General features: G+C 33.0%; 3 protein-coding genes across 7 annotated transcripts; 2 read left to right on the top strand and 1 right to left on the bottom strand.

The window, feature by feature from the left end:
- The first annotated feature begins 746 nt into the window (after nt 1-746).
- Nucleotides 747-3912, top strand: LOC140970559 (phosphopantetheine adenylyltransferase-like). Of its 4 annotated transcripts, none has more exons than XM_073432351.1 (7): nt 758-945; nt 1019-1090; nt 1812-1883; nt 2282-2376; nt 2690-2759; nt 2840-2936; nt 3596-3912. In XM_073432351.1, the coding sequence occupies exons 1-7, from the start codon at nt 823-825 to the stop codon at nt 3607-3609; spliced, it is 543 nt and encodes a 180-aa protein (XP_073288452.1). In that variant the 5' UTR covers nt 758-822; the 3' UTR covers nt 3610-3912. The 4 variants fall into 4 exon arrangements, with proteins under 4 accessions (XP_073288454.1, XP_073288452.1, XP_073288455.1 ...); XM_073432352.1 differs by having other exon boundaries at nt 762-945; nt 1824-1883; XM_073432353.1 differs by lacking the exon at nt 3596-3912 and having other exon boundaries at nt 747-945; nt 2676-2759; nt 2840-3589.
- Nucleotides 3913-7267: 3355 nt separating this feature from the next.
- LOC140970556 (tubby-like F-box protein 5) lies at nt 7268-10165 on the top strand. 2 transcript variants are annotated; one of them, XM_073432346.1, is made up of 5 exons: nt 7268-7578; nt 8117-8488; nt 8585-8672; nt 9112-9241; nt 9323-10165. In XM_073432346.1, exons 2-5 carry the CDS (start codon nt 8141-8143, stop codon nt 9993-9995), a joined length of 1239 nt encoding a protein of 412 aa, XP_073288447.1. In that variant the 5' UTR covers nt 7268-7578; nt 8117-8140; the 3' UTR covers nt 9996-10165. The 2 variants fall into 2 exon arrangements, with proteins under 2 accessions (XP_073288447.1, XP_073288449.1); XM_073432348.1 differs by having other exon boundaries at nt 7268-7588; nt 8124-8488.
- A 1376-nt stretch (nt 10166-11541) lies between these two features.
- On the bottom strand, nt 11542-13247 carry LOC140970555 (transcription factor bHLH76-like). Its single transcript, XM_073432345.1, has 5 exons — nt 12885-13247; nt 12616-12798; nt 12373-12507; nt 12054-12263; nt 11542-11941 (listed from the first exon to the last, which is right to left on the bottom strand). The coding sequence occupies exons 1-5, from the start codon at nt 13119-13121 to the stop codon at nt 11876-11878; spliced, it is 831 nt and encodes a 276-aa protein (XP_073288446.1). The 5' UTR covers nt 13122-13247; the 3' UTR covers nt 11542-11875.
- Between the last annotated feature and the right edge of the window lie 862 nt (nt 13248-14109).

Here is a 14109-nt window from a genome sequence, read left to right as displayed (position 1 = left end):
TATAAAGATTAGAGCTCGACTTTCATTGCGATATTTTTTTTTGTGTTGGGCTTTTTTAAAACTTTGATAGTTGGCTAATCATTCACCCAATCTTTCTTTCAAGTTTTAGTTTCATTCTTTACGAAATGAATATACAAGAACAACAACTCGATTTAGTTGGATTCGAGATTTTGTTACGTTTATTTGTGAAAATGAGTGTTTGATGTATCTTTTCAGAAATTGAGGGAGATGTAAAATTTATGTTTCAATTTTTGCTTCGATAAATTGATATGGTGTGTGTTTTTCTTTAATTTTTTAAGCTAAGAAATAATAATTCTTCAGTTTCTTGCGGTTACGGTTATTTCCAATTTGTTATCGGATTAGTTTAATCAGTTTTAATGGATAAAATCAGACTGTTCGATTAATAGAAAAAAGTTTGAATTTTGAATTTTGTTAATTTCAGTTACATCCATCGATTATATACACTAGTAAATTATGAACACACATTTTGTGTGTAAATTATAATAATAATTTATATAAGATTTTTTTATTTTATTAAATGTTTAATTTAATGATAATTTATAGAAATGAGTGAGTGGTCATAGTACAATTTGATAGAAGTAATTTTGAAATAAGTTACGACAATTTTGAGAGAAAATGTTACTGCAAGAATAATTTGAGAAACAAAAAATATATTTTTATATAATATTATAGATATATAAACAATTTTAAAAAATAAAGTATGCACGTGGCCCGATTATCGGCCCCTTCATTAGTTCTCAATATTGCCACTTTTCAGCTTAAATTAATAGAGCCAAGACTACACCTTTACAGGGGAAAATAATGGCAATATCAGACGATACTTTGGGCCCTAATTCACCCTTTTCACTTCCAAATTCATATGGATCGGTGGTTCTCGGCGGAACCTTCGATCGCTTACACGACGGCCATCGCCAATTCCTGAAGGTGCGTGATCCCATACCCGTTGCTTGAATAATATCTCAATCATCGGAAGATGATCGGAATTTTGGTTTTGCAGGCTGCAGCGGTGGTGGCGAGGGATCGGGTCGTGGTTGGTGTTTGCGATGGTCCTATGCTAGCTAAAAAGAAGGTACGCAAATTAAATAGTCGATAATCCTTTTTTTTTGGGGGGGGGGGGGGGTGTCTTGAATCGAATTTAAAAGGGTATTTGGAAATTTAGAATTGAGAAAATGAACTTTCAAGACATGTATAATGATTGTTAATAATGTTCCACATGATTTGTAATTTTAGAAAGAAAATTGTCCTTGTGGCTAGAAAGTGTGAAAGCCACAACGTTAACTTTATAAAGAAAAAGAAAATCTCGGTTGGCTAAAAAATTTTGGAGTCCAGCTATGATTTACTGTTAAATGTGAATGTAATGAAGTAAATGAGTAGAATATTGGAGTATAACCTACATTATGTTTGTTTTAACAAAGTAATCAATAAGTGGTGAGAAAATCTTTGTTGCTTTCATTGTGTTAATATTAGCTGAATGTTGCTAGGAGTTGCAGTCATAGTTGTGACACCATATGTGTAGTGGATAAAAGATAATGAATTTCAGTGCTGACGAATTTGGGAAATAATCAAGTGTTGTAACAAAAGTCTGATTTGACCAAAGCACACTTTTATTTATCTCATTTATAGTGGTTCGGTAAGCTAATTCTTATTTGTGTTCATGTATCATCTTAGAAAGCTAACTATGCCATGTAAAACAGTGTCATGGGGTTATCGTGTTCTTTATTTTCCTCTTGATCTACACATGTATGTTCTTTCTATTCAATAGCAGTTGACAAACTTGTGATGTGTTTAAGCACTGTCTGCAGTATGCTAATCTAATAGAGCCAATTGAACAAAGAATGAAACACGTTGAGGATTACATAAAGGTACGCATTACATGTGAAGAAGATGGTTATAGTCAGCATGGCATGAGTTATTTGTTCTCAAGCCAGCAAAGAATAGATTTCCTTCGCTGCATTATGATCATGGCTGCATGATTGATGGCATATACTAGTGGAAGCTGGAGTTGAGTTGTTTGCATTCTATTTGATATACTTTCTGTTTGTCGAGATACTAACATGCACCATCTGATCTAATTAGAAAGCATGCTGCATTCTACTTTATGAAGGCTCTCTTTTTATAAATGCGGAATGAACATACTTTGGTTGTTTACACAAAGACCATGAACACACTATTGTGTCATTTTTCTGTATATTCAGACTGCAGAGATGTCAACTTTTGATAAACGTAATGCCTATTTTATTTCCTTAATTTTTCCCTTCAGTCAGTTAAACCAGGGATAATTGTGCAAGCAGAACCCATTATTGATCCCTATGGCCCTTCAATCAATGATGAGAATTTGGAGGCTATAATTGTCAGGTCCATATTTTTTCTCACAACAATTTGATTTACACACTGTTCTTTCTGTTTATTACTCCCGGGAATTAAAATATGACAGTTCTATCATTTCTATTTTGTTTCTTTAGCTTTACTTTGTGATGATCCAAATATTAAGGGTACGCCCTACCACTTAATGAACTTGGACTTTTCTTGAAGTCCTATGATCTTTATAAATCTTGCTCGAGCTAGATGCTTTTGCTTAGAATTTAGATACGGATTAGGCCCTATACATGCATGGTTAAATTTGTTTTTATGTGTCATGCAACGACTTGTTAAAGCTGCTTGGTAACAGCAAGGAAACATTTCCTGGTGGACTATCTGTTAATAAGAAGAGGGCAGAGAGAGGCTTTTCCCAGCTAAAGGTTCAACTTATCAAAACCGCAGAAGTTATGTTCTGTTATTATGTACTTGTTAAAACAAAAATGTTGTACGTTTCCTGCAGATTGAAGTAGTAGATTTAGTCCCTGGAGAATGTGGTGGAGACAAATTGAGTTCTACAGCATTAAGAAGACTTGAGGCTGAGAAGCTGCAGCTTAAAGGTTAGATGTGATACACATTTGAGTTTACTCATTTTTTTTTCAGTTTTCTTGCTTCTGCTTTACCAAAAACACTTCGATCCGTTTGCAAACGACCATGGGCTTCTGCTTTCAAAACAACTATTTAAGCACTGAGAAGTTGGAATCAACAAGCATGTAGACATGTGTTCTCTTTAACTTAGGCTTATTTAGTAAATATGTCGACACACTCTTTCACATATTTGTTCTTCATATTTATTCAACATTTCTAAAATTTCCCAACTGCATATGAGAGCTTATATATATGGTGTATCATGCACGTGTGTGCATATTGATTCATTTATTTGCAAGTGTGTATGAATATATTTTTGTGCACGTTACTTTTTGATTCACTTGGTACTACTCATGCAAGTATTGTGTGTGTATAAACAAAATATGCATATAATATATAACTACTCAACTTAGAATATAAAATTTGATATACCATAAGAAATTGCAAAAGTCACCATTTACTTTTCTCGACGCCCAGGCGCCTATTCTCAACTTTTAACCAAGTTGTCTAGATTCTTACTTTGTTAAATACTCACTTTTATCACTTGCTCTAAAGCAAAAGCCCTAGCAAAAAGGTTATCAGTACTTGATTTATTCCCTGGTCATGACATGGGTATATTTTAAATGTGCAGAGGTGAGCAGCTGATGGATTATGAGACTGTATATATATATATTTACATAGATTGAGTGTATTTATTTTGCATGCTAATTTTCTTGTATAAACGACTTTGAAACTGTATCATGGTCTCCTACTTACCATCTCACTAATTACAAGATCAACACTGTCTAGCTGTGTCGGTAGGCTATGGTCGGAGTAGGTGGTCATTACCCGACTTCTTGAATTTGTATGTTAACACAGATTTATTCTCTACAAAAAGAGAGAACATGATTGTTTCTCATTTGTATATTTGAATGTTTGTTGAATGAAATATGCAGTCGCTTTTAAATTTCTCCTAAGCTACAACACACGCATTTCGGGTAAGGAGATGCTCTATATGTGGTGTACATTTAATCAATATAGAGCACTGGAGAGTGGAGACACCATGTGAAACTCACCCCTATATTTGTGTACTACTTTTCATCGAATGATGATATAAATTTCAATAATGTAATAGTGGTTTTAACAGATATCGAAATGAAAATCCAAACAATAATTTTGTATTAAATAGTTACTCTAAAATCTTTGTACTTCTAAATTTGCCACGTATAAATAAATTTATATATTATATATGTATATATGCTCATTAAATTTCAATACATACAATATATAAATTATATGTATATATATAGCATTCATTCAAATCGACCTACTCAATAATTTCTTGTGTTTGTTTGGATACGTGATTAATTTTCGGTTTTCAAATTAAAAATCCTTGAAATATTACATGTATTTATTTTAGATTTCACATATAAAACATCAATCACAATATTAAAATCGTGAAGCCAGTCTGTGACAAGAAAGTGGTAAATCAGGCATATCCCAAACATCATATAAAATATCCGTTCACTGTGTTAATTACTAATATATAAATATGAGTAGGTCTCTTGTCAGACGGTCTCACGAATCTTTATCTGTGAGACGGGTTAACACTACTGATATTAACAATAAAAAGTAATACTCTTAGCATAAAAAGTAATACTTTTTCATGGATGATCTAAATAAGATATCCATCTTATAAAATACGACCCGTGAGACCATCTTACACAAGTTTTTGCCTATAAATATACATCATGAGGTTAATCAGGTATTCATAGGTTATATCAAATATCCGCTGGCATTTAGAAGGCACAATGCCACAATTGTTTATAGCTGTCGAAAGCGACGACAAATGAGGATGAGTACACAATATTTTCATCTCAAAATAAAATTTTAAATATTTTAATTGTAATTTTTATACAAATATATTTTTGAAATTCTTAAAAAGGCGTGCTTGGATTGAAATATTTGATAGTGATGAATTTCAAGTCCATACACCTCTTTGTTAATTTATGTAGATGAAGTAAGCTTCTCCGAGTGGCTCGTCTCGCCTCAATCCGTCAAATTAGACACAAAATCGATTAGGTCCATCAAACTGACTTGTTTGTCATATAAAATAAGTGGGTTAAGTTATTAATTTATCAACTCTCCGGAAAAAGTATGTCGACCCATCCAAATATAAATATACCAACTCGTAACTCGTACAAACGAGATTCTAACCCAATACCATTTAGATTTCGAGGCTTTCATCCTTGCCACTAAATCGAACATCCCGACTCTTGAAATTTTCAGCTATGAACTTTGGGTAAATTTATAAAATATGTATGCTAAAGTTAAGATGCGTCAGAAATTGCATTAAATTAGATATATTTTTCGTCTCGAGTTCATATATCGATGCATAGAAGAGGAATATATGACAAGTTATACCATATTTTATTTGTATCTTCAATATGAAAAAAGCTAAAATTGAACATTTTTTTTAAATATTATTTAGATTTACAAAAGAGAAAAAATTGGGTGTTCCAAAATTTTCGCCTATTAAAAAAAAACATTGATGTTACTTTCGTTCGTCTTGATTATGAAATAAATACTCACAACCATTGAAAATGTCCAAACTCGCAATCGACACAAAAATGTCACCGTCTAAAATTTATAAATCACACTTTTTGTCCCAAAAAAAAAATAAATTAAAATCGAACTCGGATGTTATTTTTTTAATTAGATATTAATTAATTTTCGAATTAATTAGAAACATTGATAAATGATTTTCACATGGTTGTTTTTTTAATAATTCAGAAAAAAATTTGGCAAGTTCAACAAAAAGTAGATATATGAGAGAATAATAAGTTTTGCTTAAAAAAATAATAAAAAAATGTATATTTATAACAAGTAAATATATAGTTTTTTTAATATTTAATGTCACCATCTTACAAATAACAAGAAGAATCTTAAAAATGAAAATGATTGCAAATAAATGTTCGGAAGGCAAAAACTTGTGTGAGACGATCTCACGGATCGTATTTTGTGAGACGGATCTCTTATTTGGATCATCTATGAAAAAATATTACTTTTTATGCTAAGATTATTATTTTTTATTTTGAATATCGGTATGGTTGACCAGTTTCATAGATAAAAATTGGTGATACCGTCTCACAAGAGATATAGTCATGTTAGAATTAGCGCATGTGAACTCAAAGAAATTAGATTCATTAATTCAAATCTACGGTCACACATGACATAACTAATCATTTAAGCTTCAAAAAGGAATAACAAAAAAGGGAAATTGTGATCATACCAGATTCTCTCTTCATTTTTTAAAAATATAAATTTTTATATTTTATATAAAAAAAACCCATTTAAAATTGAGAAAAAAGCATACACAATTTCAAAATTATCTCGAAAAAATTATCGAATTAATTTTTAAACAAATTGCTCCAAACCAATTGGATTTTGATTTGGGCTCTACAAAATATTTTCAAGTAAATCATATATATGAAGTGAAAAATAAGATAAAATATAATAATTTTCGTAAGTTGAATCTGATCAGATTCCTTGTTCGTAGATAAAACGGATTCGGAATTGTCTTTCATTCAAAAGCATAACTTGTATCTACGTAGTTCATATTTGTTCGGAGTTCGCTCACATAAATATAGCCATCTCTGTCCCCTCACTTCAATCCCACGAGCCTCTTATCCATTCTCATTGACTCACTGCGGGGGAGCAAATTCAAATAGAAAAACTCATATTTGGTTTAGGGATAATTAGGCTCGAACTGATGACTGCCACCACGTGATATCAGTCTCACATAATTAATCAGTACTAAATAATAAGTAAATAGACGAGGCAACGTAAGATTATTCCATAAAATGTCACCATTTAATGTTTGTTATCAATAAGTATATATAAAAAAATACAAAATTATTTTGTCGATGTGCTATTTTGTAATTTTAAAATGATTATTTTATTGAGGTGATTATAATTCATAATAATTAAATATTTATCTACGTAATCACATTTAATCGAATTATATCATTTTGAGACAAAAAAATAACTTTAAAATATTAAAAAAATTATTCTAGTATATTAAGAAATAGAGTTTTAGGTTACCATTTTTTATTTTCTCTAGGATTTTTAATTCAATTTATTCAGATTTTATGTTAAAATTGTATAAAATTTTCATAATGTTGATTAGATAAATCTTAAAAGTTTGGAAAGTGTCCCTAAATCCAGCTTTTGCTGCTACGAACTTTAGCGATATTTTATTAATTTTGCCTTAAATCTAACTTTTGATTGTTAACTTTAGTAATATTTTATGAATTTAACCATTGATATATACGTACAGCTGAACAAGGCCTGCAGGTGCTAAAGAAGAGACTCGCTACATCACTTTCTTGAAAAGGAGCTGTTGTCTTCTATGCAATCCCATATCCTGGTCACCGCTTGCTTTCCTCTCCGGCGGGAAGGCGTGGAATAAGGAGGTTGGCGGCGGTCATTTTTTAGTGGGGTGGTGAGAAATGTAGATAAATCTGTGAAGCCAATCTGGGGTTACATTTGCCCATTTGGCGCTGATTTGTTTCCGCCCTTCTCCGATCTTTGGATTTTCAAGACTCCATCTTTGGTTCTTCGTTTTTTCTCAAGGTTAGTGTGAGTTTCTTGGATATTTTCTCTGGGTTTTTGAGAAAAAATTGGATCTTTTTGTGTTGCTTGGACATTTGAAAGCTTGTTTCTTTTTTTTTTTTCCCCTTACTGAAAGGTTCTGATTTGGAATTTTGTGGTGATCTGTTACCTTTATTTTGTTGTAGATGTTGATTAATAAATGAAATGATGAAATTTTGTAAAGTTGTGGATTACTTTTAGTGTGATATTATTCAAGATTTGCATTTGCCCTTTTCTGGGATCATGTTTCTCATCGGTTTTCGAGTAGTTAGCATTTGATCTGTTTTTAAGTAGTTATAGATGTGTGATTTTCTTGGTTATTTATTGCCGAAAGAGGTAGAAATAACTTAATGGGATCTGTTGTTTTGGATTTAAAAATCAACTACCAAAATGGAATAAATTAATGTTCGATTCTTTTTTTCTCTGCCCTATACCCCTATAGAAAGAACACCAATTTTTTTTTATCACTTTCGTTTAATTTGTTCTAAATTAAAGTCTGGTACCATCTACTTATTTGAAGGGTATAGTATAATAATTGATTAAGATGCCGCTCAAGAGCATTGTACGGGAGCTAAAGGAGGTGAAAGATGGGATTGGTGGCATATCAAGGAGAGGGATTGAGGCGAAGCATTGGAGCAGCCGCACCAGATCATTTGTAGCTTCTGATGTAGGTCTCTCTGAGCCAATGCAGGAAGGACAGTGGGCAAATTTACCGCCTGAGTTGCTTTTGGACATCATTCGAAGGTTTGAAGAGAGTGAGACATCTTGGCCTGCTAGGGCTGTCGTCGTCTTTTGTGCATCGGTTTGCCGATCTTGGAGGGATATTACAAAGGAAATTGTGAAAACTCCTGAAGAATGTGGGAGGCTCACCTTTCCTATTTCTTTAAAGCAGGTCTTTTTGAACATCTGTTTAGTTTTTGTTTGATTTGGTTTTTTATGATGATTATTTTATCGTATTATGATTTTTCCCATTCTTTGTTTCATTTAGCCCGGGCCACGGGATGCTCCAATACAATGCTTTATCAAAAGGGATCGTGCGAATTCCACATACCGACTTTACTTTGGTCTGACCCCATGTAAGTCATCTTGTTTTTTATTTTCCTGAATATTCTATAGCTTGACGTCCGAGTTTGATGAATTCAGTCTTCAGATGAATCATAAAATTTTACAAAGACGCATTTTTACATTGGCATTCTTGCTTGATTTGGAAAAGTACACATTTAATGTACCAATTGTGATTGATTTTTTATGAGTTTTTTGTATTCACCTCCCTATACTCGACGTATTTGACACTTAATTTATGAGCTTGATAAGAAATGTAAGTGTTAAATACGCTAAAAATAAAAATAAGGGAGGTGAATACAAAACTCTCGATTTTTTTACTTTGATATTTATTATTTATTTATATTTCAAAGCTGGCCTTCTCGAGCAAAATTTTATGCGATTCAATCCTTCAATCCGTTTATATGTAAAATAGAGAGCCAATTCTTTTAATTATTGTGTGATACAATCCAGCTGAAGATGAGAATAATAAACTACTGTTGACTGCAAAAAAGATCAGAAGGGCAACAAGCACGGACTTTGTTATCTCTTTGGTTGCTGATGATTTTTCTCGAGCCAGCAACACCTATGTTGGAAAACTTAGGTAAGTCTTTTTCTGTCACTTGTCAAATATATATATATGTTAGATGTTTGGTGTTAACTGATTGAAAAATGATGAATTCAGGTCTAATTTTCTCGGGACCAAGTTCACCATATATTGTAGCCAACCTCCAAATGATACTTCCATTCAGCCTAATACTCAACAAAGCCGAAGATTCCATGCTAAGCAAGTATCTCCAAGATTACCTGCATATAACTATGCGATAGCCTCCATTACATATGAACTGAATGTTCTTCGCACTAGAGGTCCTCGGAGAATGAACTGTGTCATACATTCTGTTCCTGTCACTGCAATCCAAGAAGGTGGGATGGCACCGACACCAACATCATTTTCACAATGTGTCGATGTCAAGTCTCCCTTCATACCAATTTCAAAAGGAAATGAGCCTGTTGCAGATTTGAGCTCACCCAGTCTCTCAAATTTACCTGTATCAAAACCACAACCTGTAGAGGCTCTTGTTCTGAAAAACAAGTCGCCTAGATGGCATGAACAGTTGCAATGCTGGTGCCTGAACTTTAAGGGTCGTGTCACTGTTGCATCTGTTAAAAATTTCCAGCTTGTAGCATCTATTGAACCTTGGCTTAACGTGCCTGCATCTGAACAAGAAAAGGTCATTTTGCAATTTGGAAAGATTGGGAAAGACATCTTTACCATGGATTATAGGTACCCGATTTCTGCGTTTCAGGCCTTTGCGATCTGCTTGAGCAGTTTTGATACTAAACCAGCATGCGAATAACATGGTGGACCTTGGTGATCATGGACTCTTTTATTTCATTTCCAGTATGGAAGGTAACTTCCACACTGCATTGGCATGTTGTAGTTGAGAGCTTAGCTGTATAGAGTTGTTAATCTGTTGGCAGTTCAGAGGATGACACACTTTTAATAATATATTTTCGGATTTCAAAACGACCTTTGAATGTGTTTCATTTAATGTGACTCACCGATTATTTTGCCTCTCTTTTCTTTACATTGAAGGTTACTCAAATATTTGGTCTTGTGCTTATGGTTGCCTATGCATTATATAAATTGAGGGTGCATTTGGTGAGATAAATTTGAAATCATATATTTGTTTATAGTTTTATTATTTATAGATAAAATCTTAAATTCATATCTTACTTATTTACATATAAATGATACAAATTAGTATGAATTTAAAATGACATCATTCTTGAGTGAACTTTAAATATATCATAATTAACATGAAATGTTATATATTTGAAATTCGTGGATTTGAAATACATCAATCCAAACACAACCTGAATTTTAAGTTCCTTATTCTTTTATTTCAGAATCATAGTGTTCAATTACGGGGCAATTGCCAGATAACACACTGTTGAGTAAGTTTGAGCAACAATTCAGATTGTTACACATGTGGCTATGTATGTGGTAGATAGGTCAGAATGTGATACATGAGTTGCCTGTAAGTTGTACAAATTTGAGTTACATGGTGTGGGATTAGAGACAAGACTGATGTATCCCACTTAAAAAATGAAGGATTGAATGGGCAAAAATAAACCTTTGTGTCCAAATGACATGTTAAAAAGTACCAGAAATTGTGAGCCATGACTAGATGTTGAGGCCCAGGCATAAGACTAAGACTCTGACAGGAGCTTGTGTTATGTATACCTAACTAAACTCGTCTTGTGCAAAAAAAAAAAAAAAAATTTTTCTTGTTGCCATCTGCCATCTATCTGCTGCTGATTAGCCCTTGCTTTTCGTAGAAATATTGATGGATTCATGTATTACATGCGTATACATTTGATATCATATCCATGTGAAGATGGACATTGTGGGTGTGGGTGTGTGATGTTTGTATAAACCGAGGTATTGCAGTATTTCTGGATGTTTTGGTCATAAGGGTAATTTGGGAATACCATATTACAAATTTGTGAACAGATTTTTTGAAACAAGCCCAGGTATTTTGGGAAATGCATGAAGGGTATAAAAATAGGTGAAATTCCAATCACAAATTTGCATTTTCTTCTCAAAATAAAATGATGAGATCATTGCGCATAAAAATCATGGTTCTCTAACAAGTTTGGGTGTGTGGTCACATGCAACACAAGAAGTGGTGATAGTGGTCCAGTTCAGTACTCCAAGTGCTAAGAAAAAGATAATTGATTTAACAAGCAACAAATAAAACTTGCCCACTTTACAATAACTACTGTTTTTGCTCAACACAAAAAATATGTTAGATTGACATACGTCATAAATATAGATCGACAAGACTGTTTATTCTTTTCTCAAATTTCAATATGAATTTTGATTCATGTACAAAGGTTAAAAAATAATATAAAATAATGATATAATTTTATTTTTCAATGAATGGGTACGTACATCAAGTTATGGACTAATGGATGTGGTAGTACAAATGGTTACATTTATGTGTAACTTTGATATTTGGACAATACAGACATAGTAGGAGAGAGGTTGCCTGTAAAAAGATTGTCTGTGCTGCAGCTAACTAATCTTCAATCCCAGGGAGATCAAACCGGATCATCTGGAAATATTAACCTGTTTTCGCTGTAGACTTGTTTCGTATCCGAATAGGTATGGGAAGCAGAGATAATGGAGCTGGTAAAAGAAGCCAACTAGCCAAGAAAACAATCTTTTTAGCTAATGAAAGCCAACATCGAACATATTTTGCCAATCAAAATCCCAACAGGGTAGCTGTTGTACGTGCTGCAAATGAAATGATGTCTTTCTTGTGTAAGTTTAAACCGAAAACTAAAATGTTCTTTTATAAATTAATGATAATATTGATAAGCGAGTCACAGTTAAAGAAATTACATACGGGGATGCAAGAAGAATCGAGAAAAGGATCAGGGAATATCTGAGGCACCATTTGAGATTGATCCGGTGCCATATCTGTGCCACGGAGACAACTTGTTGCTCCCTCCTGTTGCATCGGATGATCATAATCGAAGCACGTCGAGTTGGCAAATAAATCATCGATTCCTGAGTCGAACCTTGGATTTGAAGTAGCCAGTTTCATGGAAAGAAACTGCAAGACGCATTGAAATTAATACCGATTGATCCAAGAAATAACCGAAAATTCGAATTTTTGTATATAGAGAAAACCGAAACATGATCTGATGGTAGTTAATGTATACCTCAACTTGCTTTTGTAGAGACTGGACGTAGTTGATTATTTCATCAAGCAAGCCAGCTTTGCCAGTAACTTTGTTGCATCCAGGGACTAAATCTTGCAGACACTTCATTTTCTTGCTGATTTTTTCCCTTCTTGCCTGTACAATATCAGTAAATATTGTTCAATCAAAACATGAAGTAATTGAATCATGAAATCCCAACTCAAATTTGCTATCTCTATCTATATTTCAAGTACTAATACGTACTCTTTCTGCTAAGCTATGGCTATCGGTAGCCTGGCCGCGTCGTGCCCGAACATGAACATAATCATGAGGTTTCTGAGCCTCGGAAGTCTTTGAACTTGCCTTAGAACCAGTGTTTGCTGAAGTTTCTTTATCAGCTTTCGCAATGATCTCTGATTTCACGTCTCCCGATTCCTCGACATCAAACTGCAACAAAAACAGAACAAAATTTAGCATTTGTGAAAGATTCCCACAAGCAAAAAAGTACCAGAAAATACAATACAATACAATACCCCGGCAGCTTTTCTCTTCTTGATTGAACATGAAGCAAACGCAGCAGGACCGGTGGTTGCATCGAACGATTCATGGTCAGGCTTCACTTTCTGCCAGCAGTGGGATACCATTTCTTGGTGATCAACGACACAATTTAAGTTCATCTGATCATTTTCGGGATGCAACCAAGAATTATTCGGCTCACGATAAAGGCCTTGAAGCGTCTTCTTTTGTTTTTCGAGCACGCTCAAGTCCATGAAACTTTCTGGGATTTTCTTGGGAGATGTTGTTGCTATAGAGCTGGAGATTGTTGAGTTTTTGGCGAAGTGTTCGTAGTTTGATGGAGACTGATTATGTGTGGTGTGGCAAGTTGGAATCTGAGGCTAAAATGAGGGGTAAAGGGATTTATAAGTGCTAATTAAAATGATACGTCACACGTAAATACCAGTATCATATACATTATAAAATTTATTTATTTTAATTATATCCGAAAATAAAAAAATTTAATGGATTGTATGGGTTTTTGAGTAAGATATTGTTATTTTTTCAATTTTTTTCTTTAAATGTCAAATATAACATGTATAGTAAGAACTTCATTAATTTTTATAAATATTTTGTTGAGGTGATATTTATTGATTTTTTATGAATCTTTTGTTTCCACAAAATGACCAAAAACGGATATTGTCGACATGTCCGATGTCACGTCATCACTATTTGAAAATGACTAAAATAGAGGGAAAAAATAGAAGTTAGTGAATTAATATGTAAATTGACCGATACCATATCAAAAAAGAAACATGGTAAGTTGTATAACCAAATTATAAATTTTCCCCAACTTTTGAACATATATGGATAAAATGTATCGATAATAATGTGAGAATAGAAGATAAATTTTTATGTAGAATTTTATTTTTATCCAAAACTAACACACAAATCGGTGAATATTCAATATTAATCAAGTATATTGATATTTTATGTAGTGCATATACACACCATAAATTAAAAAATTGTAAAAAAAATAACAAGTGGGATGGCAAGATTCCACATGCCATGTTGTTTACGGGTGCAAGAGAATATTAATGAATTCAAATAAGCTATCAAACTAAATATAAATTCAATTCTTACACAGTAAAATCTTTTGGACCAACACCAATATATTAACATTATAAGTTCAACATGAAAACATTGACATGTGATATAGTGTATCACGACAGGGAGAAGTAACAAATTTCATATATACATATA

This window comes from Primulina huaijiensis, unplaced genomic scaffold (assembly GCF_012295235.1).
Source record: "Primulina huaijiensis isolate GDHJ02 unplaced genomic scaffold, ASM1229523v2 scaffold7585_ERROPOS129901, whole genome shotgun sequence".
Classification (NCBI taxonomy): Eukaryota; Viridiplantae; Streptophyta; class Magnoliopsida; order Lamiales; family Gesneriaceae; genus Primulina; species Primulina huaijiensis.
The sequence above is the reverse complement of the archived record's forward strand: the minus strand, read 5'-3'. Positions and strand labels throughout refer to the sequence as shown.

Excerpts from the sequence above, each read along its gene's own strand:
- LOC140970559 (XM_073432351.1), top strand. The coding sequence starts at position 823 with ATGGCAATATCAGACGATACTTTGGGCCCTAATTCACCCTTTTCACTT. Across the intron at positions 1,091-1,811 it reads CTATGCTAGCTAAAAAGAAG|CACTGTCTGCAGTATGCTAA; the intron begins GTACGCAAATTA and ends GATGTGTTTAAG. Across the intron at positions 2,760-2,839 it reads GAGGCTTTTCCCAGCTAAAG|ATTGAAGTAGTAGATTTAGT; the intron begins GTTCAACTTATC and ends CGTTTCCTGCAG.
- LOC140970556 (XM_073432346.1), top strand. The coding sequence starts at position 8,141 with ATGCCGCTCAAGAGCATTGTACGGGAGCTAAAGGAGGTGAAAGATGGG. Across the intron at positions 8,489-8,584 it reads TTCCTATTTCTTTAAAGCAG|CCCGGGCCACGGGATGCTCC; the intron begins GTCTTTTTGAAC and ends TGTTTCATTTAG. Across the intron at positions 8,673-9,111 it reads TTACTTTGGTCTGACCCCAT|CTGAAGATGAGAATAATAAA; the intron begins GTAAGTCATCTT and ends GATACAATCCAG.
- LOC140970555 (XM_073432345.1), bottom strand. The coding sequence starts at position 13,121 with ATGGACTTGAGCGTGCTCGAAAAACAAAAGAAGACGCTTCAAGGCCTT. Across the intron at positions 12,799-12,884 it reads AGAAGAGAAAAGCTGCCGGG|TTTGATGTCGAGGAATCGGG; the intron begins GTATTGTATTGT and ends TTTTTGTTGCAG. Across the intron at positions 12,508-12,615 it reads GCCATAGCTTAGCAGAAAGA|GCAAGAAGGGAAAAAATCAG; the intron begins GTACGTATTAGT and ends GATATTGTACAG.